This window comes from Styela clava, chromosome 1, assembly GCF_964204865.1.
Source record: "Styela clava chromosome 1, kaStyClav1.hap1.2, whole genome shotgun sequence".
Taxonomy (NCBI): domain Eukaryota; kingdom Metazoa; phylum Chordata; class Ascidiacea; order Stolidobranchia; family Styelidae; genus Styela; species Styela clava.
This window is the reverse complement of record NC_135250.1, coordinates 21,115,173-21,142,225: the sequence shown is the minus strand read 5'-3', so window position 1 is coordinate 21,142,225 and position 27,053 is coordinate 21,115,173. Positions and strand designations below refer to the sequence as shown.

The following is a 27,053-nucleotide window of genomic DNA, read 5'->3' as shown; positions in this document are numbered from 1 at the left end:
ACAAGTGCTGCTGTACGGCGCTTGTTTTGTAATAAGTAGCGTCAGTTATGTGCCGTTTGGATAATTGATATTTAAAATTCAAAAATATCTGAGGAACAGCGACGAGGGTCGAACATTCCAAAGTGCTTGGACGGAAAAAGATTTTTCTTTCTTGTGCAGTCAGCACCGCAGATAGGAATTTAATGTTGAACTCGTTACGAAACTTGTCATCGGAAATTCGACCGTGAGACTGCGCCACATCTCATCTGTGCGGCAGTACAAAAAGTGTTATTCACTATCCAAAAAAACGCCACATACACATCTCATTGTGGCAGGCTTTCAACGCAGCAATAGAATGTGCAATGCGCTATAATTTGAAGTTTAATATGGCGATTGTTCAAAGGCGTAAATATTGCGGCCCGCGCGCTACCGAAAAAGTTGATATTTGGCCCGCAAGCACATATAGTTTGCCGACCCCTGCCATGGAGTTTCATGAAAATTTTAAAACTATCATGTATGTGTGGAAATACTAGACAGATCTTCAGCTACTCAAAATACTTCGGCCACGAGTTAACAAACTTTTTGGCTTCGCAAGATAGCAAAAACGTTGGCGTATACGGGCCTTCTTCAATTATCTGTTGAAAACACTCAAGTTAATTCAGGTGGTGTCAGAAATTGTTGCTTCGATTACCAGTATTGGAAAAACGTAATACCAGACTCCGACAATTTGGGAAATACAATTTATGTACATATTAAAGCACGCCCCACCTGGCCAGATAACTCACAAGATAGGATTTTCGTATCCACCCCGGGGAGAGGAAAGCCGCTTACAACCCATTATTTGAGAGAAAACAGACAAGTTATCGGATCCAACGTATGTATCAATACAGTTCCATTGGAAATTTTAGACGTTCATTCGGAGAGTAATTCCTCAAGCTATCGCTCACAAGCTGGTCAACAGGTTCATAATCATAGTTTTATTCGAAATAGTCACCTGCCATTTAGAAGTACCGATACCTTATTTCAACCCCAGTATCACACAGACTTTTAGAAACTTATGTGAGAAAAAAGTGCACATGTCGCTGCTAAAATTCTGATTATTACGTCACGGTTGACGGACTAACCAAGATAACAGAAGTAAACACGAAAATCGATACTCGGGAACCCATTCGTAAGATCTAGCTGGGATATTAAAAGGTTTAACAATGTAACAACGGTGTCGTGAAAATGTCTTCAGAAATATTTACCTAATCATTTATCAAATCATCAATCCTTTCTCCGAATTTGTAATACATAGCAATTAGGAAGTATTCAATTCAAACTAAGTATATTATTTCTCCATGCAATCAAGAAAGGTAACTTAGAGAAAAACCTAAAATATTATACAGGTGCATACCCACTCCTGAGCAAGGGGGGGGATAATAAAAACAAAGCATATCCCAATATTAATTATCTTCATGAACTTGCATAAAAATATTCCTACACAGAATCAAACAAATGCGAAGAATTTGTTAAATAAATGGAGTACACATGGAAATATTAAACTAAAACATCAACAAAAGAGAAAAAAATCGAAAAACAAGAAAAGAAGTTTCGCTTCTCAAATACATGAAAAGGATTTTTGTCAGCGATAGATGAATAAAATTCATGTTATGGTAGTTAACATTATAATATGGTAAGCAACAGCACAGTATAAACGGAGTCAGATACCACCTATCAATGAGGAGTTGCTTTCTTGAGTACTTCATCGTGGTGACGATTTTTAAAGTTGGAGATTTCAAAGCAATTTTGAAAAAAAAAATATGTACAAAATGTTTTGAAAAATGAAAAATACTGTAACAAAAACATAGTACATGGTGGTGTATTTCACAACAAAGCTACAATTTATCGCATTGTGGGTCAGATTAAATTGATGTGACAAATTGTAACTATTAGAAATACGCTTGTTTGATTTCGATCTATATCTGAGACAAATAATGTAAGATCATGGCACAACTAGATAAAATACCTATTGTTTCCAGTTCACAAGTGTAAAAATGCCCCAAATAATTTTCTAAAGTGTGGTGCGCATTCAAACACTTTGAAATGATTTTGTTGCCAGTTAAAAAATAGAAGATGCAAAAGTGTAAATTCACTGACATCCTGTTTCATAGTAAAATGATAGCAGCGCAACTTGACCAAATCAATTCAGTCCTTGGAACTCACATTGTAACAAAGCAGTAAAGTCCGGCAGACTACTTTTAACTACATTTATACCTTGCAAATGTAGCATTGATTAAAAAAATTTCCTATATTAGAATCCTGTGTACTTGACTGTAATACAATTATAGTCATAGATTATAATTGTCGATGACCTACAATAATATGACAGCAGTGCCTTGCTAACAGAATAATCAGAATGACTGAAACATCAATGATTAAGAATTTTCTTTGTACCATTCAACAAATTCATCAATAAGAACTGGCCCTGTAAAAAAATATCAAATTTAAAATAACAAATAAAGTTGAAGATAGGACTCATATGAATTGGAAATGCTGGAAACCTTCAAAATTTGGCACAGCCTATTAGATTTATTATATCTGGATGAGGGAGATGCTAACCGGCCTATGATCACTGTGTCCATGAACTTCATGTTATATTATATAATATATAACTTATACATAATATGGGCAAAAGCAATGAAAATGGAATCAAAACACTGCAAGGAATCCTAAGTGATTCAAGAGTCTTGCTGCACACTGACACAAATTTATTTCTGTAACGTTTCGTCTGACTTCGTTTGGTCAGACTTCCTTAGACTTGCAAAGAATAGCTATGCTTTAATAATATTCAATATTTCAATGGCCTTTTAAAAAAAAAAAACCTACATTTTACAAAGTGATAATCATTCTATTAACATGAAGTGTAGAATATACCTAGGCAATCAAGTACCGTATGTTATATGCAATAAATGGTGAATTATCGTAAGTTCAGTTATACCAGTTTTCTCGAGAATAACAAAACAAACAGAGACTCACATGCTCCATCCACATCATAATTAGAAAAGTCAGGTTTGATCGCACGACTGAATTCTAAAACGTTATTCCATTGATCTCTGTTCAATGATTTATATCTTGATTTCTAAACAAAATTTGTAGACAGCTCAAAAGTAGGTTAACATGAAGAAAATGTTCGCACACTAGTACTTAATTCAAATGTCTATAATCTACTACAAATCAATCAGTATTTTTCATGTTTATTTCAATTTAGTGGTTGAATGAGTCGACACCGCTTGTGAGAGAACTTGTACCAGATATGGAAACTGATGATGCTTTTCAAATTTCAAACAAATTCTATGAACAATCATGAATCAGATAAGATAACTGGCCAGTGCTGTTATCACTTATCGATCTTGATCGGTGAGTATGTTGATAGGTCTGTTTGTTTGTCTGTCTGTTAGATACACGCGATATCTCACGAAAGCGAGGTTGAATCTGCTCCAAATTTTGCATGTGCATTCATCATATCTCAGATCAGAAGCCTACTGATTTTGGATTAATTACGTCGTATGATTAGCGAGTTAATAATTAATTAGGGATGGGACACACGGTGTCATTATAGAGTAAGAATGGATCAAACAGCAGTTTCTGTTTTGGGGGATCCCCTAACTTTCGATCGATAAGTCTTCGGTCTCCGACTGATATTCTCGTTTACACATTAATAAATTTCTTTTTAAAACAATGCCATATTTTGTTGTTTGACTTGAGTTGGAGTCCCACTTGAATAATTATTTATTTAGGTACATGCCATGTGTGAGATGAGGTCAATTTAGCAGATTCCATTTTCGGACCATACTTGAAGCACCAATATACAAACCTCTAAAAAATCATAAAATTTTGAAAACATTGACCACTTTGATCCAAGAAGTAATTGCAACATTCCCTTTGCAACTTCGATATCAATGCATCTTTGATCAGGCTCCTAAAATTATCAAATTATTTTACATTCATGGTTAACCCGTAGGGGGAATTTAATGAAAAAAAGTCACAAAGTTAACGAACTTACCCTTGCAAAATCAAACGCATATCTATAAATATTTTTAAATTCGGAAGGATCATTGAGAAGAGAACGTAAATAATCAAGTTTCGATTTCAATTTCTCTGCAGTGTCACATCTGAAATCGAAAAAAAAAATTGAAGTTGGATAAAAAAAAAGGTATGTTCATGCGTGTAAAATATTTACTATTCAAACCAGGCTTAGAGTCGAAATCTCCAATTGGAGATTTTTATTCATATTGGAGTTCAGACTTCTAATGGTGAAAATCAAAATTAAGATTTCCGACAGGAACTCAAAGAGCATTAAGTTAAATATGCATTCTCAACAGCCAAATACAGAAATCAAGAATTCGCAAAAGCTTTTGCTATTAAAATTTGCTTTTCTTGGAGTTCAAAGCTGGAGGTTAGGTTCAATTTTAAAATGATCTATAGACTATAGGTCCACTTTGTGTCTAAAAATCTACAAAAGCATGGAGCGGCTGTATACTACTATTTTACCAGTCAACACAGATGTAAGAAAAATGGGACACCGGAGCGTAATATGTGTACCAGGTTAGGGTTAGGTCATAATTTTAAGTGACTCCCGTAGTATTTGTACCTAAAATTATGGCCTAACCCTATCCTGGTACACACACTACGTTCTGGTGTCTGCCATCTTGGTTCACACACTTAGGGAGTAACGAAAAATATAATGGGAAAAATGGCTGCCTGGATACCATGCGGTCACTGGAACACGATACTTTTGATTAACGAGTTAGAAAGGTCAGACCAGTACTCAACAGTAAAAAACAATATTCTTTTGGTACAGCCTGAAAAGTAATTATCACAATCGCAGGAAACCATAAACTCTTGCTGCATGCTGCAACATTGAACAAAACAGCGCAGTTTTTTAGAGCATAAAGCAGGGGTGTGCAAAGTGCAGCCCGCGGGCCAAATGCGGCCCCCAATGGAAAATTGTGTGGCCCGTGGAGAAATGCCAATTTTAAATGATGTGGCCAGCTAAACTAGTTTTAATTTAGTTTGATCTGGTTCTCTTTGCGTTGCAAAGCTTATATTCAAGTCCAATTTATTATCTATGCCTTTGTTACAACGTCCTAACAGCGAAGCGAACAACGCGATTCACAAAAATGTCACTTGCCGAGCAGCGAACAATTGTAAGGAAAATGCGGAGCTGACGCTAATGAATTTGTAAGAACAGACAATTGAAGATTAGGCAACTGGAAAGCAGTTTGAAAAAATTTAATATTGAGAGATACAAAATCTAGACGAGTTTTGGTTCCAGCCTATCAGTTGATTTTGTTTAAATCTAATCTAGAATAAGATTTGACACTTGACAGCAGAGTATTTGGAAATGGATCTTGTCGTATTATATTAAATGCATCTCAACTAAGATAAATTTCCACATTTGAAAAAAGTCATCGCTTCGAATATGGCACTTTTCGGTTACATATTTTTTTCTAACATGGGCGTCATTTCTAATTGCTAGCACTTCCATTAAAGCAAATTTGGATAAAAGTAGTCGGAAAAAGAATCCAGCAGCAAATTACTCACTGAATTCGTTTAAATTGGGTGTAACAATATATTCGAATTACAGTTTTAAGAAATTTATGCGTTATCTGCAGGGACCCCTAATGATGACGACATGAGATCAACAACAAAAAGACACTATTTTGTGCCTGCAACTAATAGAAAGCCTATGTTAAATAAAGGTGCGGCCCGTGGTTTTATCCAGTTATTGATATTTGGCCCGCCTGCGAAAAAAGGTTGCACACCCCTGGCATAAAGTATTTCATGAATTTTCAATAATAATGTGATATGGTCATTTATCGAACTGAGTATTCTGGAAGCTGCAACAACCGCACTGCATGCAAAAGTATGTCCATGTACACATTATAGTCAGGCATACTAAAATTTATTTTTGCTAATTGTTATGGATTTCGGCTATCATTATAGTACCCAGGGCACGCGATTATCAGAGACAAAAATGACCTTAGCTCAAGTTCATTAATGATTCTCAACAGAAAATTGAGTAAAGTTTGCGCCAAATATTTAGTTTTTTTTTTTTCAAAATGTGAGTGCAAAACCAAAATTATAATACATAATATAAAAAATTGCTTACTGCAGATTCCCCATTCCTTTTTCCCACTCGCCCTGAGTAAAATAGCCCATCTGTTTAGCGGCAAGTTGGTGAGCAAGCACTAACATAACAACGTTTTCTGGCTCTACAGAAATGTCCTCACAAAATTTTTCCATCCCTTCAGGATCAATGACATCATTCATTCCTTGAAAAGAACAGAAGAAATACTGAATACTGGAAAGAATGAAATGCTCACCTAACAAATCTGTTACAATTATTTACCGGAATATTCCTGGAACCACTTTAAACATTTTTTTGTGGAAAACGAAGATTGAGAGTGCGAGGATGTTTTTCCGTGAGATCTTGCACTAGCAGGCTGTCTCCTCTTTCCACTACCCATTAACAAATCACTGATGTTTCGCTGTCGATTCATATTACTGCATTAATAGATAGAAAAAAAAAAAGGTTAACCAAACAAAATGTTCAAGTATTAAAAATTTTATTTTTTTAGAATTTGATATTGGGATAGGATTTCCATGTTTATTTCAAAAGAGGGAAAAGACATAAAATGGCTTAATCATAATATGGCACAGCACAGCCATGGACTTGGTGGTGGGCGGGGGAAGCCGTTATCAACCGGCAGCAATCTTCTCACATGTGCAGTAATTATTCCCCAAAGGATTCAAAATGCGAACTAGTGCAGGATAATTAGGTGTAATGGTATGGGTATTCCTAACACTTAGAACGATGTGCCATGTTGTCAAATATGCTTATGCATATGCTTATATGATACCAGATTTGCATATAAACCCTACACAGCCTTGTTCAAGGTTTCAAGATAACCCTTTTTAGGTCCATCGAAATATTTTATTAGATTCATAAAAAAGGTTTGATTCAATTCCATTTCAGCCGGACTGGACTGATAGCAAATTTTAATAGAAATGGCAATATTAAACGGACAGAGCTTTTATTATTATACCAACTACAAACAGTAATCCTAAAATGGTCTTTAAAATACCATAAGAAAGTGATACATAACAGAAATGCCTTGATGATTTAGTCATCATTGCATCATTGATGGGGAGAAAGATGCATTCAAAAATACTGAGAAAAGTTATGGATACTTTTTGAATAACATAAACATAACGTTTGGGCAATAAAGAAAAAAAAGCAATCCCATTTAAGGTAAGTATAATGGAATAGCAAAATATTTTAATGAATGTCAGGCCCCGAAGAAAAAGTTGAACAAATGACTCATGGATATCGGACATGATATTATCGTTCACATCACGGGGATGGAGTAAACAATAATATAAGTGAAATTTCAAAAACAATAAAAAATTTTTGCTATTTTTATTGGTGCATTTGTTTTTGGCTGACAAAATAAGAATATGTTATTATCTAAAATAAGGCGGACAAGATTAATTTTAACAAATGTTTTTATTTTTAATTAATAAGATCCTCGCCCCCTCAGAAAATTGTCTACGCCCCTTTACGGGGCGCGCCTCACCGTTCGAGCACCACTGTTCTAGAATATTGAACTCTGCGGAATGCGGATATATGGAGATCCCTAATTAACAATATACTCAGACCTATTTATTTAGGACTATTCACTTACACCAGACATATCAATTTATGTCGTGGTATTTCCACACCAGCTGAAAATATTACAGAAAAGCTTCAAGAAAACATTCCCCAGGAAGAACTCCTTTCATCAATTTTGTAACAAAGAACCACCATGAATGGTATACAGCGAGAAATAACACTTGCATGGTCCATGGAGGTTAGAATGGGATGGGATGTGCCAAACTTGATCAGTTATAAATAGGCAAATATTTGATCAAGTTTTAAAGACTATTTGTTTGATCAGAAAGGTATCTCACAGTTTAATTAGCAAACAGAACTGAGAATTTGACTCTGCATCTCAATAACTTTACAGTGGCAGTATTCCAAATCATTTTCTACATAATATATTTCCATGAACTCATTAAGCCTCCTAATTAGGCCTATATGACGGGAAAACATAGTCAGCCTCTGTATTATATTTGCCATACAATTACAAATCCCAACTGATCAAAAAATAATAAAATATATTACATTTTCCATAAAAACATTCTACCTCATAAAAGATTATTTCTAAAACTGATATGAAGACTGCCTGAACATAAAATGACACCAGTTCAAGTCTAGACAATATTACAAAGTTCCACTGTTGTTAAGTAACTATGTTATTATATTGTGACATTTAAGCTGGAATATTACCTGTAATCAGTTGGGCATATGTTTGTTAATGAAACTGCCAGACTAATGATAATATAAGCTTCCTTAGAATAGAATTATTTTAATTTACCAAAAATACTTAAATCAAAATCGCCATCTTAAACTATGTCTGTTCAACTTATTATCATTGCTGGTAAACTAGCAAGCAAATCTAATATAAATCCCAGCAGTCTTAGTTATTGGACTACCAAGAAACACTATCTTTCTCATTGAATGATTCAGACAGCGAAATTGATGAATTATATGTGAAATGACTACCCAGAAATGTCCAGTCATACTAATGTGTTTCATTAGTCTTTGGCTATATTGATACAGATCAATAACTGCATTGGCTCTTTTATTTCACATAATTAAATAAATTGGTCTTCAAATTTATAACACTTATTCCAAATAGGAAACAACTTTTATGTCGTTAAATGTTAGAACTCTTATTATGCCCACTTCTCAGAATGTAAAATACAGATAAAAAGACACTTCTGGCTTAAAATAGGTCGATTAAAAATCACAACAATTTGATAATTACAAATTTGTTTCGTTTGCTTGTATAGGCCTTGTTCAAAGTGAAAGACATATTTAAGCATGAAAGCACCATATTATAACAAATTTTAACAAAAAAGCACCGATACCTTGATCTTGACTTTTTAGCTGTTGATTCTCCACAGTTAGTCGAATTTTTTCGTTTTTTGTTTACTGAAGGCATTATATTACCAACATTTCTAAATACTATTGTTAATTATGTTATAAAGAATACAAGAAAATATGTTAGAATAGTAAGCTTTGAATAGACAAGTAGAAGACAAAAGCGGCTTTATATTGAAACATTACACAAAGCTTTATGAAATCATTAACTTCATCATATTAAAATTGTGACAAAATTACAGTAAATAAAATTAAAATAGTTGGTATGACGAAAAGTTACCATAATATGAAGACAGTATAAGGTGCATATTTAAAAATAATATTTCTCGAATACAAATCCATGAAATGGAAGAAATTAGCTCCTGCAATTATTGATTTAGAGGATGAATTATAATTTAATTACGGCAAATCTCCTGGACAAGAAAAGTTAGCAGATATAATGGTATATTATTGTTGTAACAAAGTGTCTGTGGATGGCTGACATTGGTCAGACAAGATGTTACAAAAAATAAAATTGTCCATAGATTTCTGATTTAGAAAATGGGCATTGTTGATCTTATGTGCCAAACAGGGTTTTTGGGAACTTTTTGGGTGAAACATACATCCCAAACAGAGAAGAACAATGATATCTACTAAAAAGCAATTTTAAAATCTTTCTCCTATTGCTACACATTTCACTTTACTTCATGTAATACTTGTACGAATATATACTCTCCATAATACTTTAAAAAAAAAACATGTTTCCACTGTTCGAGGATTTCAAGACAAAAGGGAAAATCTAATAATAATTTGAAGCAAAATTCATGGAAGTAATTCAATAAAAAGTTATAACAGTTTAAAAATAAAAAATATACGTTATCATTATCATCATTTTCTCAAAATGAATTTTTCAAGTTTCGCACTTACTGTCTCAAAAACTCAGATCACTATAATATGTCAAAATTTAAACTTCACATGAGAAATGTATACCACATGGTAAGGTAACTACAATGACATCAATGAAATTAATTTGCGCAATGGCATAACAGCAATTCCATAAATTAGTTGAAAATTTAGCAAAAGTTAAATCTTGGCTAATTGAAATATTAAACTGAAGGAGGTATAGGACATACAGACATACAGGACAAGTATTCAAAATCGCATGGGAAGGTACCGATTAGACTCAAAATCATTGTTTTTTAATCAATGGAATAATTGATGGTTTTCTGTCTAATTTTCATTAGTTTCATATCATAAACTCTTATGCTATTTATGTTAACTTAAAATGTATTTGGTCAACCAAAGTATGTGTTAAATTTTACTTCTGATATCCTGTGCTTAATATAAATATTGTAAAATGCTCAATTGGACACACTGGGCTAAACAGAGCTGATGGAAATTTGCCTTGTATTGTCAACTTGACGATTTTTTAACATTTTTTTTCAATTATCTGATATATTTCAATACCTACGGTAGGTATTTGCAACAAAAACTGAGATGTCGCTTTAGGGGTTAGGCCCAATAATTTACCAATTTGACAGTTGATAGTTGCTTGTTGTTATTTTCGCAGTGCTCCGATAAATCTCGTCACTCCGTGGAGAGTCACAAAACGGAGTCACAAAATTCTCAGATTTTTATTAAAATTATTTTCCTGTATAGGAAGTATTATAATATTGTGTTTGAACTGTAAAATCTTCTTTGTCCATTTTTCAGGACAACCTGTAAGATGCGAAAAATCATGAAATGTAAAAGAAACCTGATGCGCTTAACAAGAATTGAAGATTGTTACAATTAGAAAATGCCAGTGCATCACTCATTGACACCAATAAATATTTTCAAATATTCTCTGTTTCAGAACATTTTCACAAATAAAAATATGATATGTAAAATTATAATGCTTCATGTCTGTTATTTTAAAAATTATCACAAATTTAGAAAGCTAGAAATTTAAAATAAGCGCATTTAAGATAACAAGCAAGTCAAATAGGGGTCTGGAATGGCATTTTTGTAGTAAAAACACAATCACATTTATTATCTTGAAAACCGTAAGTCAGACTGTGAGCTGTGGCCTGTAACACATGAAAATTTATAATAATCTGAAAATGGACATATTTCTGAATAAACAGGAATATGGAATGATTTTTATCAAGTTTTGAGTAACAACTGAACAATGTTAAATTTGTTGCGGCAAACGAGGTGGTGGCTTCGACGGAGGAGATGATATTGTATCAATTCGTTGAGCTCTATCAAGTTGTATTCCAACCGGTGTCCATTCTTCATTTCTTATAGCAGCAACAAGGTAGATTATACTGGCGGATAACAGGCAGAAGGCACCAAAGAAGGTTGGAACAATGACTCCAGCTGGCAGACAAACCAGAAATAGAACAAGTGCACGGATATAGTAGCTTCTGGTGAACTTGTACATTTTATGATTAATTTTGGTGAAAATTTCTTGATGACTTCGGGTAACAGTGTTCCCTTTGTTTTTCTTCCCTCGTGGATATTCTAACATCACAACCAGTAATCCAAAAACTAAACTATATATTCCAAACGGAAGCCAGTATTGAAATTCCTCTACGGCTCCACCTATAATCCCAACAATTCCACCTAATACGACTATCCAGGCACCCATGAGTGCAGTCTCATTTGCCCACATTGACCATTGAATACTTCTTTGTTTTTCTTGTGGTCTTGGAGCCATAGGTATTACAAGAAATAACAGAATTATATGATCTGCAAGGAGAATAATGGGTGCATGATCACTAAATGTGGTAAGTCTGTAAGTTCTTCTAGTTGGCCTGGCCTAAACATTTTTGCATGTGTTATTCCTCACCCCCACCTGTCAAAATCACATCATAAAGCAGTAACGCTTACCAAAGAAAAGCTACGATTGCGCAAAATGGCATCCCTGCCGACGATAACGAACTCTCTAGGCTAATGCCAGCGATCTCTCCCATCTGCCCATATCTGGATCGTTGAGACGAAAATAGTTTGTTTGATTTCGGGTGATCGTCAGCACGTTTTGGAGGACAATCCGTATACTTTGATGACAGGGCTTATTTCGTCACTGTGACGTTGTAATGAAGTAGTCAAGTGGAAGTTAGAAATGACATATCGATACCGGTATGTAGGCTAGTTATGCGAAAATGGTTATGCCACCCCAATTACTGAATTAGAAGTACCGATACTTGACGACGATTAGTGAACTATAATATTAACAAATAGGATAGGATTTACATATTTATCCCGGGGGAGAGGAAAGCCGATAAGACGGCTTAGCCATATGGCGAACCACGGCCTCTCGTCCGGTTACCATTCAAAGTCGGGTATGGGATTAGTTATATTGTTCGTTTTCGAAAGCATGGACTTGGTGGTGGAGGAAGCCGTAACCGACCAGAGGTTACGTGAACCACCTAACGACGGCGAGGGGTCCAGCAATCCTCTCGCACATAACCATCCCTGCATGGGATTCGAACCTGCGAACCCACGCAGAGTAATTAGAGGTGCGGTGGCGAGCGTATTCCTAACGCTTAGCCCATTGAGCCACACCGCCGCGCTGTTCTTCGTGTTCTTGTAATGCTCTAATCCTTTATGTCCGAAGGGCAAGGATTTCTCTTATGAGCTAAATTCATCAGTAGGCTAGTCAGTTTGTTCAGCCATACCGCTGTACCGGTACCGGTACCGATGCTCGAGAGGCAGACAACTTGACTACCGTACAGAGCAATGACAGGCAGACAACTCACCAGTCGAGCAATCGCTCAGCAAAGTTACGCTGTCGATGCTCGGGAGGAATACAACTCGACTAGGATTAGGATAAGATTCACATATTTATCCAGGAAAGCCGATAAGACGGCTTAACCATATGGCGAAGTTACCCTAGGCCTAGAAGACATCTCTCTCGTTTTTGAACGCGCCGATCACCGTTGCTAGAACTCAGATTTCAATTGAGCGATGCGAGAGTTTACGAAGAAAGAATCGATGCAAAATCAGCTGATGCTTTATGCGTTGCCAGATTAATCATAAAAACTGTGAATATTTGTCAAAAAATCATAGTTCTACCCCAAATATAAGTGTCAACTTATGAAAAAAATGGCGGAATGACCTATTTTGCCACCAAAAATGTGTGTTTTACAATTACGGTCCCCACATTTACAAAATACCAGTTGTATTACATATAATAAAGTAATACAGCAAGTTTGAATGGAGTTTGAATGTATGGTGGGAAGATATTTTTAGTATTGCTTAAAATGGCCCGATAGTCAATTTATGATAGAAACGGCAAAAAAAAACTATTTCACCCCAAAAAATGAGTGTCTTGCAATTACGGTCCCCCCATTTATACAAGACCAGCAGTAGTACATACAATAAAATGTTTATACAGCGAGTTTGGAAAAGTTGTATGGGGGGAAGATACTTTAATTATCGTTTGAACATGGCCCGATAGTCAGTTTATGATAAAAATGGCAAAAAGACGTATTTTGCCTCAAAAAATGAGTGTTACATTTACTAAATAGTTACCTGCCATCCCCAAAAAAAGCAAATCCCCATTTGCTGTTGCAACGTTTGTTACGAATCGGCACAACATTGCAAATATTTCGAACTTTTTGTCACAATTCCGTTCTGATGTTTCCAAATTGACCAAACGATTTCCCGCAAAAGTTTTTATATGTGATGGTAGTATGGCCCTCATTAAGTCGATAATTCAAGTAAACATGCGCGAGAGTTTAGAGGCCCACATACCACGCTGTTATTCTGTCATTCAAGGTTGTGCAAATTCGGATATGCTTTTCCGACCCTTTCTTCACCTATGCACCAGCCATACAATGAAAAAAGCAATTGGCGTGTAATAAGGTTCCAAAAGTAAAGCAGGAATTCATGCATATATTTGGGTTGCTTGTTTGCTGCAAGGAAATTAAAAAACTTCGCAAAATTATTTATCAGTTGACAATATTATTGATATCCCTGAATTCGAATCTTGTTGATAATAGCTGGTCGTACTTGAAAAAGCGTATCGAAAAACAAAATATTCCACCCCCACCCGAATGTGTTTTCGATCATGAAGCATCGGGTGAACTTTTACCAGATGCAGACTGGAGTGAGAGTAATCCTTTTGCCGAATTACTATATCTGAATATTGCTAAAGCTACAAAACATGCTACTGACGTGGGTTTATGTGGTTCTAAATATTTTTTTTGTCCGGAAGTAATGACTAAATAAGCATTTTTACGCAAAGTCAATGAAGACAGTCGGGGTGACTTTAAATGTAGGCCTATGTAGTAAAATCGGAAACGGTAAGATTTCAGGATCACAGCTAAGGGGCCGTGTCTTTGGAAGCGTCCCGCTTTGAAGTCAAAACATATATATGTTAACCCTATATTATATGAAATCTGAACTCGGCGATAGCAGAGCTGTAATCTCGGCTTGCGCTTTCGCTATCGCCGATTTTGAACCTTATCGTGTACACGGAAAAGGTACATGTATGGGGGGTTTTCACAGACGGAGGGTTATCTGCTGAATCCCGTCTTCGAAGAGAGAGATATATATTTATTGTTTTGTCGACCAGAAAACAAGCAATGGTACAAAAAATATATACGAAATATACAAGTTAATTCGGTTTAGACAGGGAGAATCGATACGACCATAATGTCATCAGAGTCAGCTCCCCCAAATTCACTATTAAGGTTCACAGTTAATGTATAAAAACAATGTATAAAAGATACTTGTTGGAGGCGCCCAAAGATGTGCCACAGTATTGCAAAAAGTAAGTATATAACAAATCTTCATAGCAAAATGAAAAATCAAATGAAATTCCTTATTCGTAGCAAAAAACGGAATCTCATAGTGTATTCATATTTCGAAACAGTTTCTTTGCCAGGCGCATCGACAGTGCCCATTCTGCCTTTGAGTATCGATGTCGTAACTTCGAAGAGCAAATACTCGACTGGTGAGTTTTCTGCCTCTCATTGCTCCGTAGTCGAGTTGTCTGCCTCCCGAGCATGAATATCGTGACCCAGTGTTGCCAACTTGCATTATTTTAATCTAGATTTAGATTATTATCGTATAATTTAGATGTAATAAATAGCCATTTAGATGTTAGACTATTTTCTAGATTATTTTAGCATTCATTTAGTTTCAGATATATTTAGATTATTTTGACAAATGTTATTTTGCATTGTTCTCGCGGCAAAGATGTGAAGTGCATTTTAATGCTTTTTTTTCGGATCTGGAGTCCGACCACTCACTAGTACTACATGTGAGGTAAAAATAACTGTCATTCTCTCTCTTTCCGGTCGCTGCGCTGGCAGCCGGTCGTGTTTTCAGTTCTTTAGTGATGTAATCTGTTAGGCTGTTTTAAGTTTGATATTGGAGTAGTCCGGCAGATAAGGCGGCCTTTTGAGCCCAACCTTGTTTTCAGACATAAAGTTTTTTTTATTTGTGATTATTCATCTTGGGGTCATTGCCTACCATTTCTACATGGGTGTGGAGTTTGCAGCCTTGAGAAATTTTTTTTACGACTTGATATTTGTATTAGTGTTTTTCGTCAAATCTGTGCACCATAATGGCGCACAACCTGAACCCTAACCTGTTACAATACTATGTTCAGGTTGTGCGCCATCTTGGTGCATGAACTACTGAAGCACCAAATTTACTAGGAAATAAAATCAATAACTTTTAGGGTATTTGTTGAACCTAGCTTCGGTCGCGACACATATGTATATATATATATATATGGAAATACTGTTGAAACGCGTAAAATAAAGAGTACTATTTCAAATACCCGACTTTGTTGCAATTAACAATACAAGCCTGCTAATGCAGTCGGCAGTGGTTCAAGTGGTTATACACCCGGTGGAGAACAGTCAATTATTTGTTAGCAAGGATTGTTATGCAGCGGGATGATCACGGCGATGCAGTGAAAGATAATGCTATCACGAGAACAAGAATGAGAAAATTGCTACATTTTATAGTATATATATCCCTGGGAAAGAATGTAGTTCATTCTAATGTTCCATGCCAATGCTCTTCAAAGTACCAAAGACTCTCAACACTTTTGCTTCTTCTTTTCTATAAAAATACATTGTTATTATATATATATTCGCATTTCCATCTGTTTGTTCGTGCTCCCAGATAACCGATCAGTGGCCTCCAAAAAAGCCGGGGTCCCCTTTTTAAGAAACTCTGTCATAAACTAAAAGAGGCGACCGTGCTTCTCTTGCCTGTTGTCATGCTGTCCCTCGAATTCAGCTAAAACAAAAAATTCACGAAAACGGGTTTTAAATTTTATGATTTCATTAATATTCTCGACAATGAATGATATACGGGTGGTAAAATGCCAAGGCATTCCAACAACATGATCATGTTTTGCAACTCACAACCAGTATTTTGTATGTAACTTTGTCTGGCAGAGCCGCAAGTGATCTAACTACAAATATCAAAAATGTGAGGCCAAAAAAGTTACAATTCAGTATCAATTCAGCAATATCTACTTAGGACTTGGTGATATGCATTTTATGTGATTCTCAGATATATATATTTATTCGCGCATTCCCATCTGAACAGCGTGGAAAAAGATTATACCTATCTACACACTTAAAAAACTATGTCAGATGAGCGTCATATTATCGAATATCAGTAAAGAAATAGTGCAATTGGAAAAGACATATAAGGCGTAACTTTTAGTAATATGCAATCATTAGTAATATGCGATCGTAGAATATATATTTAAAAACATTTCGTCACGCCAACCGCAGTCCGAAACTTTTTGTCTCTGGCTGAGCTTAGATACCAATTGGCAATCATGTAAACTGGTAAGAGGGACGCGATGGAGCAGATACTATGAGTATCCATCCCTCAGCTGTCATTTGAGTGGGTACTGCTGTTTTTATTGCAGATGATACTGATCCTTTTGTATTAAAGATTTACTGGCATCACCAATTTAAGAATGTCAAGTGATGGATATAAATAAACCAGTTGAAAACTAACACGCAATGTTACAAAACTTACTTCCAACACACGGTTTGAATGAATGAAAAATCTGAAAGTAGTATTCTTCAGAACAGCATACAAATTCTATGGAATGAAATAATACACAGAAGCTCGTCAAAAACCTATAGCTCAGTAAACAAGTGGAATTTGATGCATGTGCGCAAAAATGTGCGCGTTACTACGTACAACCGAAGCACGCAGGAAAATGTGTGTGATGTACTAGTGATCAAAATGTTTGACTCATCTATGTTGGCATGACAGGTGCATACCTTCCTCCCCCACAAGTATATATTAATTTGGCCAAAGACAATGCTGCACCTGAAAGGTTTCGGTTCTTCCAAAAGAAAACACGTTACACATCGTTAGATACCAGTGAATGGTTTTACATGGCTTTGTTAGGAGTGAAAGACGGGGTCGAATATTCCAATCCATTTTAACTAATAAAATATTTCCCAAGTTCTGAGCTTAAAGCAGGAAAACGAAATGCCCGCGGCAACATAAATGTAGTTTGAAGAGAGCAGAAGAAAGTGGCTAGATGCTGTCGGTGGATCTTGGCTTATATTAGTGAAATAAACTACCATTTATTCTACTAAAATTGAATTTCTGACATTGTAAGAAGATTCAATGTTACTATGTATTCAAAACTAACCCATGTAGTTATGAAATAATTGTTTTTACCAAAAAAAGTGTTCCCGAAGTATTTGTACCAAGATGGCGCACAACCTGAACATTGTATGTATACCAGGTAAGGGTTCGGGATTGCTTCATCTTGGTACGAATACCTAAAATCCACTTAGAAAAAATTGTTCAACATTATATAGTCCACACCAACCTGGGTCATCGACATTATATCTAAACAATAAAAAAAACTTTATGTCCCAAAACAATGTTAAGACCCGATTCTGCCGCACTAGTACTGTTGTTCACTAATTTAACAGTCTATAAGAATGTCTAAAGAAATAAGTGGCAAACGATATGAATTTTTGCATTATTCAATATCAGTGTATTTGATATTGGGAGATTGCAGAGAGAAAAAATTACATCCTTAATTATTGTGTAATTTTTCACTAACGTCAAGCCTCCGAGCAGCTATAAGTTGGTAATAATTGTATTGAAAAATCACATTGGCATTTTGTGTCCAGAGTTATATCGCTGTATGATCCTAACTAAGTCAGTGGTTCTCAAACTTTTAAAAAATTATGCATAACGGTCCCCTTGCAATTATTCTGGTGACTCGCAGTCCACTGAAAAAAATGAAAGCAAATGGCAACGCGGTATATCAAGCATTCATCTATTGAATGACATTAAAATACTTTAATGAGATGGGTGCGCCTTCTTGGCTCTCTTTAGTTCTTCTACCTTGGGTTCTGTTTTGGATAATGCAACTCTCATATCGTGTCCCACCTTCATTCTGTTTCAACATTTTGTTATAATAGCGAGTAACGTAGAAAAAGCTACTGCACATTCGTAAGTTGTTGCAAATTGAATGAGCATTTTTAGTGCCATCTTAGCGACATCGTGATAGGACGGTGCCACTGTGGTTTTTCTTTTCCTCCAGAACTCATCACAGCAAACAATACGCTCTGATTTACGGTACTTGCCACGTTCAAGAACGTTGGTTACAGTTGAATAAAAAACAAAAACGATGCTCAATAATTCGGACCAAACTTCAGCAGCGGCAAAGCGAATGAACATTCTTCTGAAAATTAAATTTTCGCACATGTTTCTCAGATAACTTGGCTCGGCGGTCAGCATATACGACTTCACTCGATAAATCAACACCCAAAAAGGCCAAAAATATTATACAAAGAGATACACATTTTATTATAAAAATTCTTGATGTATGTATCGCTACTTGCGCAAAACCTATTTTAACAAACTGGCAGAACTACAACACAAATTACACTACAGAAACTATTTGTACATGTCATGATTTTTTTTCAATCACGGATCAGGACGACAAGTCTGAAATCCAGCCCAATGCCCTTATACCCATGCAGACTATGCCGACGGAAGTTTTATGGATCATTCGCTCTTCAATAGAGATCACCGTAGTATATATACTACGTAAAGTGGTAAGCAGTCAGTCAGTCAGTCAGTAGTTTATTTTATCACATACCAAAAGTACACAAATAGACAAAAATAACTACGAATCACATATAAAACAATACTTTCAGTGTGAAGGGAGGCGCGATAAACCAGAAGAGGTTATCGAGCAGCGTCACCCTGGGGGAGTGAGTCTAAAAATTAAATCATAGTGAGAAAAAAGTCAAACAGGATACTAGCAAAAGTCGTGAATAATAAATAAAATAATAAAGTCGAAGACGGCCTTTTTACACATTTTAGTGACCGATATCACGGTGTCACTCTAGTTAATATGAGAATGTGACTCCCGACACCACTGGTCGAGGTAGCCATGGTAACAGCAGTTGGTTATTGAATAACAAACAGAAAGATAGATAGATAGATAGTTTATTTCGAAAACTCCATAACAAACCTAAATTTAAAATGGAGAATTCTGGAGGGCAGGCAAAACCTACAAAAAAGTTTAAAACATGAAGTATCTCATGTGCCTGCCCACCAACACGCACACAAAAACACAAGCCCAATTAAATGAGGCTTGGGCCAAACTTAAAAAACAAAATACACGATAGTAATAAACTTTCGGGCTGTTGTACTCTCTTTCAACAATTACGTTGATAATGACCAATACCTACAACCTCATGCAAAGATAATGTGGGGAGTGGAATGTAATAAATTTGCGACGATAGTCATACTCATGAAGCCATGAAAGCTTTAAGAAAAACCAAGCCATGAAAAACTACACTGATTGCTAAATTGGGCATTGCGGAAAAGGTGATAAGTGGTTTAATATACAAACAAACGCAAAACCATGGCGGCAAATTCGGTGTGCGGACACTCATAAAAGCAATTATTAGGAAAAACACTAATCACACGTGAGCAGGTCTGTAGCCTAATTGATACATTGACGTGGCCAACATTGTTAAAACAGTACCGGTATACACACAGAGAGAACAAATCAAAAATATGCCACTAAATGAATGTTTAAAAATGTTACACTGTAAGTTACACTGCAAACTATTTACACATATATAGTTGAATACTCAGTATTCAAGCGGAATTTCTAGAAATAGCAGTATATCATACTCTTTGTCACAAAATAAAATATCTGAATCAATCCCTGTTGTATTCATCTTTCGATTCTGTTATGATGTCCGTATGTTGCCTTTATGCTGCCATGTAATTTCATATTTCGGCCTTTACTTGTTGATATTCCTTAAGTGCTGGTTCATTGTTGTCAATCTAATCTTTCTGCGCCGTTCAAAAATGCGTAAGATAAAGTCGAGTTAGTTATTCCAATCCATGCGGAAATAGTGTTATATTTTGACGCCGTACCGAAGTACGGCATAGGAGGGTAGAGACCGCCGGAAAGTATAAGTGAATTCAGTAACACTCAGAATTTGAGTGATTTTTAAATATAAAATCGTATAGGTCTCTACCGAAGGTGGAGGCAGATGTAAACATGAAAATGTGACAAAAATGGGCAAAAAAGCAGTAAAAGGTAAGCATTTTTCTGGTAAATGCTAAGCTATTAATCATAGGATAGATCCAGTACAAAAGCGCATGAGGCAACAAAATGCACTAGAAATATACAAATAGGATGATGAGAACCACTATAGTACCGGTAAGGTATCATGCTATATTGTTAAATAAAGCTGCACTTAATAAATACCAATAATTGATAATAATATCTTAATAAATAACAATAATACGAGTTAACGCTTGTAGTATTAAGAGATAGTTGTTTATTAGGCGTTAACTCAAAGATAGGCACTTGTGTGTGACTGTATGACCACGGAAATCTGAGTTAGATTGGAGGTAAGAAAACTGGCGATAAATAAAGCAGTTCAAAAATTCTATAAGATTGCGCACATCAACATATATAGAGTATAACAAGAATAGGGATGAATTATGATGATTCCACAGTAACATTGCAGTATATAAAATACAACAAGCATTTAACAGCAAATAAACAGGTTTCTTCATTACAGGCAGGCTGTGGATCGAGTTGAATATGACCTTGATGGACACAAAGCAAGGATAAAATATGAAACAGCGACTTGGAAAATTCAGGTGGGTTGGTAAGAGGAAATCAGGAATTTTTTATAATTAAATTTGAAAGTCATGTAAGATGACTCACGTAGGTCTTGGGGTAGACTGTTCCAAATTGAAACACCTTGATATTTCAAAGAATTTTGGGATTTGCTTAGTGAGAAGCGAGGCACAAAAAAATTACTCTTTGTTGAGGAGCGGGTGTTATATTTATGCACTGAAGTTAGGGTGAGAAAATACTGGTCGAAAGCCGCTGGCAATTGATTGTTTTGGAAATGGTGCATAATCTTAGAAATTTCTAGTTTGTAGATGTCATGTAATTTTAGTACTCTATGCTTATAATATAGATTGTTTAAATTGGAACGTAAAGGTGCCCAAGAAAGGATTCTAATGGCCCTATTTTGTAAGACTTCCAATTTACGCATGTTTACTTTAGCTGTAGAACCCCATGCCGCTATGGCATACTGAATGTGGGCCTGAAAAAGTGCGAAGTAAATGGTTCTTAGTGTGGTATCCTGTAAGTAATATCTAAGCTTACCCAGGATCCCTACCGTTCTTGATAGTTTTCTATGCAAATCAGCAGTGTGGGTGTTCCACTTTAATTGGTGGTCGATATTGAGTCCTAGATATTTATAAGACTGGACTACTTCTAAATTTCTGCCATTGATTCCAATTGCGAGGTTGTGGTATCTGGTGTGAGATTTTGAACTGAACACCATGACTTTTGACTTATCTATATTCACTGTTAGCTTGTTGCATAACATCCATTCATAAATTTTATTTATTTCAGTGTTCATATCTAGCTGAAGTGTAGTCGGATCCTTCGCGCTGGTGAGCAAGCATGCATCATCTGCAAATAGTTTACTCAAAAGATTCGAGCTGTTGGAAAGGTCGTTTATGAAACATAAGAACGCTAATGGGCCAACTACTGAGCCCTGAACAATTCCGCAGTGGATGGGTAACATTGGGGATCTATGGGGACCTATTTCAACAAATTGATACCGGCCTGTCAGGTAATCGGATAACAGTTTTCCTGCATTACCCCTAAAACCGTAATGTCTTAACTTGTGAATGAGAATGGAGTGGTCTACGGTATCAAAAGCCTTTTTTAGATCTAGGAAGGCACAACAAACATACTCGCCTTTGTCTATTTTATCATATATAAATGATGTCAGATCAAGGATAGCATGACTGGTGGAGTGTTTGGTCTGGAATCCAAATTGACATTTGTTTATCAAACTGAATTTAGTACAATAGCTCATCATTCTGGTATACAACAACTTTTCCATTATGATGCTAATTGAAGATAAAATAGAGATTGGTCTATAATTTGAAGGGTTGTTTTTTTTCCCGCATTTAAAAATTGGTATAACTCTAGCAAGTTTTAATGAAGAAGGAAATATACCTAAATTGAATGACGAATTGAAGAAATTACTCAAAGCTGGTGATATGATATCAGCAACTAATTTCAAAAAATAAGAGGAAATACCATCCGGTCCAACCGCTTTACCCTTTTTCAGGTCCCTGATTACACAGAGAACTTCAAAAGGTGATGTTGACTCAAGAAAAAAAGAGTTCTGTAAAGGGACACCCAGGAATTCAGCATTTGATTTGGTACTATGTGGGATTTCATCTGCGAGTTTTTTCCCTATAGAAGAGAAGAATTTGTTGAATTCAGTGGCCACATAGACGGGGTCTGTCACAGTAGTACCATTTTCCAATTTTAATTCTGAGACGGTGGGGACCTCTCTTGTCTTAATTTTTATAATCTCATTGATGGTTTGCCATGTGCGTTTGACGCCTCCTCTGTTGTTGACTAGAATATTGTGGTAGTACTGCTGTTTCGATTTTCTTAGCAAGTGTGTTAAAATATTCTTATATTTTTTGAAGTAATGACGCTGCGATGCGTTTCCGTTCAGAAACATTATTCTGAACATGGCGTTTTTGTGTTTGATGGACTTGCGAATTCCCCTGGTTATCCAGGGCTTGGAATACAATTTATTTTCTCTGCGTGACAGAGGGCGTAATGGTGCGTGCTTATTTATCAACCACTTAAAATGGCTAAGAAAGAGGTCAAATGAACTATTAAAATTTTCTTTGGATAATATACCACTGGCATAATTTCTACACATCATCTCAACTTCCAATCTGAATGTGTCGGCAGAAAAATTTGCCATGTCACGCTTCATGCGTGTTTTTGTTTGGACTTGAGCACTAGTTGTTGATAAAGTACACATAATAGGAAAATGATCGGTGAGATCACTAATTATAATAAATGATGATGAGCATGATTTTAAGGTGTTGGTATAAATGTGATCTATTAAGGTGTGGGAGGATGAAGTAACTCTTGTTGGTCTAGTGATGATTGGGAATACAAAATTGGACATGAGCATATCCAAGTATTTGGAGGTTGGAGTATCGAGGGTGTTGAGGAGGTTTATATTAAAGTCACCCAAAATTATGAATTGCTTTTTGGCTAATGTCAGCTTTTCGAATACAGAATACATCGCTCCAGTGAAGGATGGAATATTACGCTGGGGATGCTTGTAGATAACACCGATAACAAGGCATTGGGATTTTGGATTTTGTTCAGAGCATTTCAACTCGATCCACATGTTCTCACAGTTTTCGAAAACAAAGTCAAATTCTTGCGTTATTTGAAAATTCATGTCATTTTTAATATAGAACCCCACACCACCTGCTTGAGTTGGGGATGGAGCATGGATAAAGGTGTAACCAGGGATGTCAACGTTGTTAACAGCGGCGTCCCTCTTTATCCTGATTTCGCTCAACGCAAGAATTTGTGGCGGGGAATAAAAATTAGTAATTAGTTCAGCTAGGTCATCAACATATTTACCCAAGGATCTAATATTGAAATGTAAAATAGTGAGATCTGAGGGTAGAAAACTAGATGTTACTTTATTGATATCCGGTATTTCAATGTACCGACATGGGATTGAAGCAAAATGCGGATGAAATCTTTCTGAATCCCACTGCGAGTTGTGATTAGAAGTTAGTTCTTGGACCGATGAGGTTGTTCGATTAGAATTTTTGCGCTGGGGATCTTAAACACCATCATGGAGACTGTTATAGGGAGGTAAAATACATAGCATATGGAGCAAAGGATGGCATAAGTCACACTACAAGTGCTAAATGGGTCACAAATCATACTACAGGTATTAATAAAACATGTTACAGAGTGATTTGGGTGGTTCATGGAAGAATAATGGAGGTCATGTAAAAAATAAGAAAAGAGTTATAAAGAAGATATGACTTATCTTATTTTATTTAAATCTTCATCATCATCAATGGGCAAGGTGTTGGTGTCTTTATTCTTTTTAATCAACACTTTTCCATTAGAAGTCCATAGGAAAGCATAGCCACACTGATTTTTACGAACTTTTGCTTGGTAGAACAGGTTTTTATTTCTGTCAGTCAAGTTTTCAACAATAAATACTTTTGATATGTTTCTTATAGATGTTGAGTTGACAGAAGTTTTAATGAGGTGGCGATTCTTTAGGATTTTGGCACGAATTTTTCGGTTAGTAAATTTTGCTACTATGGGCTTGTAAATTTTGGAGTTGCGAGTCGGACAGCGATGGGTAATAGAAATGTCAGAAGGTTTTATGTCGACATTAATCATCTTGCCAATTTCTATAACTAGATTGTCTGTGTCCTCATTTACTTTAGGAGCAATGCCGTGAAATTCCAGGTTGTCTAGTCTTAAACGCCGTTCATGTTCCTCTATTTTTTCTGTGGCATTGAATAGCTCTTCTTCGAGATCATAAACGAGGTCTTCAAGATCTCGTATTCTTTTACCATACTGTGTGAGTATATCTTCTGTTTTTTTTTGTTTGACCAAAATCTCATCGTATTTCTCGGATTGAAAATTTTGGGATTCTCGGATCGAAGCGATATCTTGTTTAATTTCTTTTAGAGATGTCATTTGCTCTTGCATACACTCTTTCAATCCTGGGCTTAGAGGAAAATATTCGGAGGAGAAGTTGGCCGAGCTAAAATTATCCGCAAGACATGTCGCTATCAGATTTGGAAGCTGATTTAGGATGTTATTTTGAATCGCCTCCTGCAGCACTAGCTGGAAGTTTGCACGTCCCTCAGGATCTTGAGTGAAGGGACCAATTGGTGATAAACCAGGATCTGGCAGACTCCTACTTAAACGTTGTTTAGGCTTTGGCTTTGTGATGTTGCTTAATGAAGCCATGTTGTTGTTGTTAAATTTTTTGCTGGTAAAATTTGATGTTGAGGTAGACAGCAAATATAGTTGTTGATCGACTTTTTGCTGGTAGAACAGATGGTTGAAGTTGACAGTAGATATTGGAATGTTAGACTTACTCAGCTATTTTAGGTTAGATTTAAAACCTGTAGATCTTAATTATACAGCGAATAATCGCTTCCTGTCATTACATCCGCTATATGTGGGATGGTATTTACTGAGTTGCGGTTTTGCGCCGTCAACTGGGCGTTTTATATACAAGGGATTTGAGAAGCCGAATTGATTTATGAGGTGTCCAAAGAACCGAAATGAGAGACATCAGAGAAAAGTGCGGCGGTATATTCGACTCAAGGTTCGCTGGTGCTGATGTCGTTGCTTCCCGTTGCTTCCCGTGTTGTTTCGAAAACCGACGAAGACGTGGTGACACAGGACTCATAGTTATTAATCCTCACTTTGATGTAAGGATTGCCCTTTGGAAGGGGAAAGAATGGAGTGTTTCCAATAGTTGACGACTCCTTCAATTTGTGGATTTGCCTTGATGGTCTCGATAGCAGTTGTGGAGACGGAGTGTATAACTCTCGTGGGAGGAAGGTCTTACAGCTGAAGCCATGGACTACCACGTATTCCGGCAGACGGTCTTTTTCAAAACCGTCTATTAGGAATGACGTGTAACCGTTGTAGACGTCGGTCCCTCGATACCGATTCTGAACATCTCGTACCGTTCCACAGCCTGGCTCAGTGGTTCTCAAACTTTTTTAGTCCCAGAGCCGCATTTCAAACCTCAATGTTATGGAGAGCCGCACACAAACAACGCAAGGTAAAATATCAACAAACCTTGAGCGCGTATTTAAATTACCAAGGCATCGTATCAACAACACACGTAACAATTAGGACTGGGCAAAATATTCGGATAATAAATTATTCGAATGGCATTTTACTATTTGAATATCCGGTACCACGTGACCTGCGCCGCTCTGCTTGGACACCGAACTCACGCTTCTCCAACTCAAAACAGCGAGATTTTCCAACGGCGCTCGCTATCAGAAAAAAAGACAAATTTGCGTTATGTTGTTATATGCTTATCTTTGCACCTAATAACGTATCGTCTCAATTCCATATTTTGCAAAAAAACGTACCCGACCGTTCCGTAAATTTAGAAACGTCAAACCAGATTAGGTATTTAAAATAAATTACCCAGACTTTAAACTCCGCATGCTTGGTTACATGTCATTAGCCATTTCTTGCATAACCGAACATAAAGTTGATTAAAATTAAATGTTAAAATGACTTTTCGGCGTTTCATTGTGGAAAAGGGCGATTTTAGGTCGTTAGAAAACAGTTATATAAATAGAATGGATTTAAAAATGGCCAAAAGATAAGAAGATAAGAAATGTCATATCTTACTCCCTTTAAAGCACTTTCTATTAGCTCTTCAGTGATCCCTTCCATCCTTGGCCAAGTAATGTTTCGAATATGTAAACATTTTACTCGACCATGAATGGTCGTTTAGCCAAGAGTAGAACGTAAAATCAATCGTGAATTTCGTTGTAACAATGCACACTGACTCGTTCACGAATTGTTGCATCTATTATCATCGAAAATGATTACAATTGTTAAATTTGAAGCATTTGGGCAGTAAAAATTAAGCCTTGAGGCATAACGTAATCAAAATCATAGTGAAGTGCCAAATTTGCAAATTCCGTAAAGAAA

At 36.1% G+C, this 27,053-nt stretch overlaps 2 protein-coding genes across 2 annotated transcripts; both read right to left on the bottom strand.

Annotated features, from left to right (window-relative positions):
- Positions 1-941: 941 nt before the first annotated feature.
- LOC120338622 (DCN1-like protein 5) lies at positions 942-9,137 on the bottom strand. Its single transcript, XM_039406567.2, has 7 exons — positions 8,998-9,137; positions 6,374-6,528; positions 6,134-6,296; positions 4,025-4,133; positions 3,836-3,940; positions 2,998-3,100; positions 942-2,446 (listed from the first exon to the last, which is right to left on the bottom strand). The coding sequence occupies exons 1-7, from the start codon at positions 9,069-9,071 to the stop codon at positions 2,397-2,399; spliced, it is 759 nt and encodes a 252-aa protein (XP_039262501.2). The 5' UTR covers positions 9,072-9,137; the 3' UTR covers positions 942-2,396.
- On the bottom strand, positions 9,095-11,836 carry LOC120338639 (cytochrome b-245 light chain-like). The gene has a single exon (XM_039406568.2). The coding sequence runs from the start codon at positions 11,688-11,690 to the stop codon at positions 11,163-11,165; it is 528 nt and encodes a 175-aa protein (XP_039262502.1). The 5' UTR covers positions 11,691-11,836; the 3' UTR covers positions 9,095-11,162.
- Positions 11,837-27,053: the final 15,217 nt, after the last annotated feature.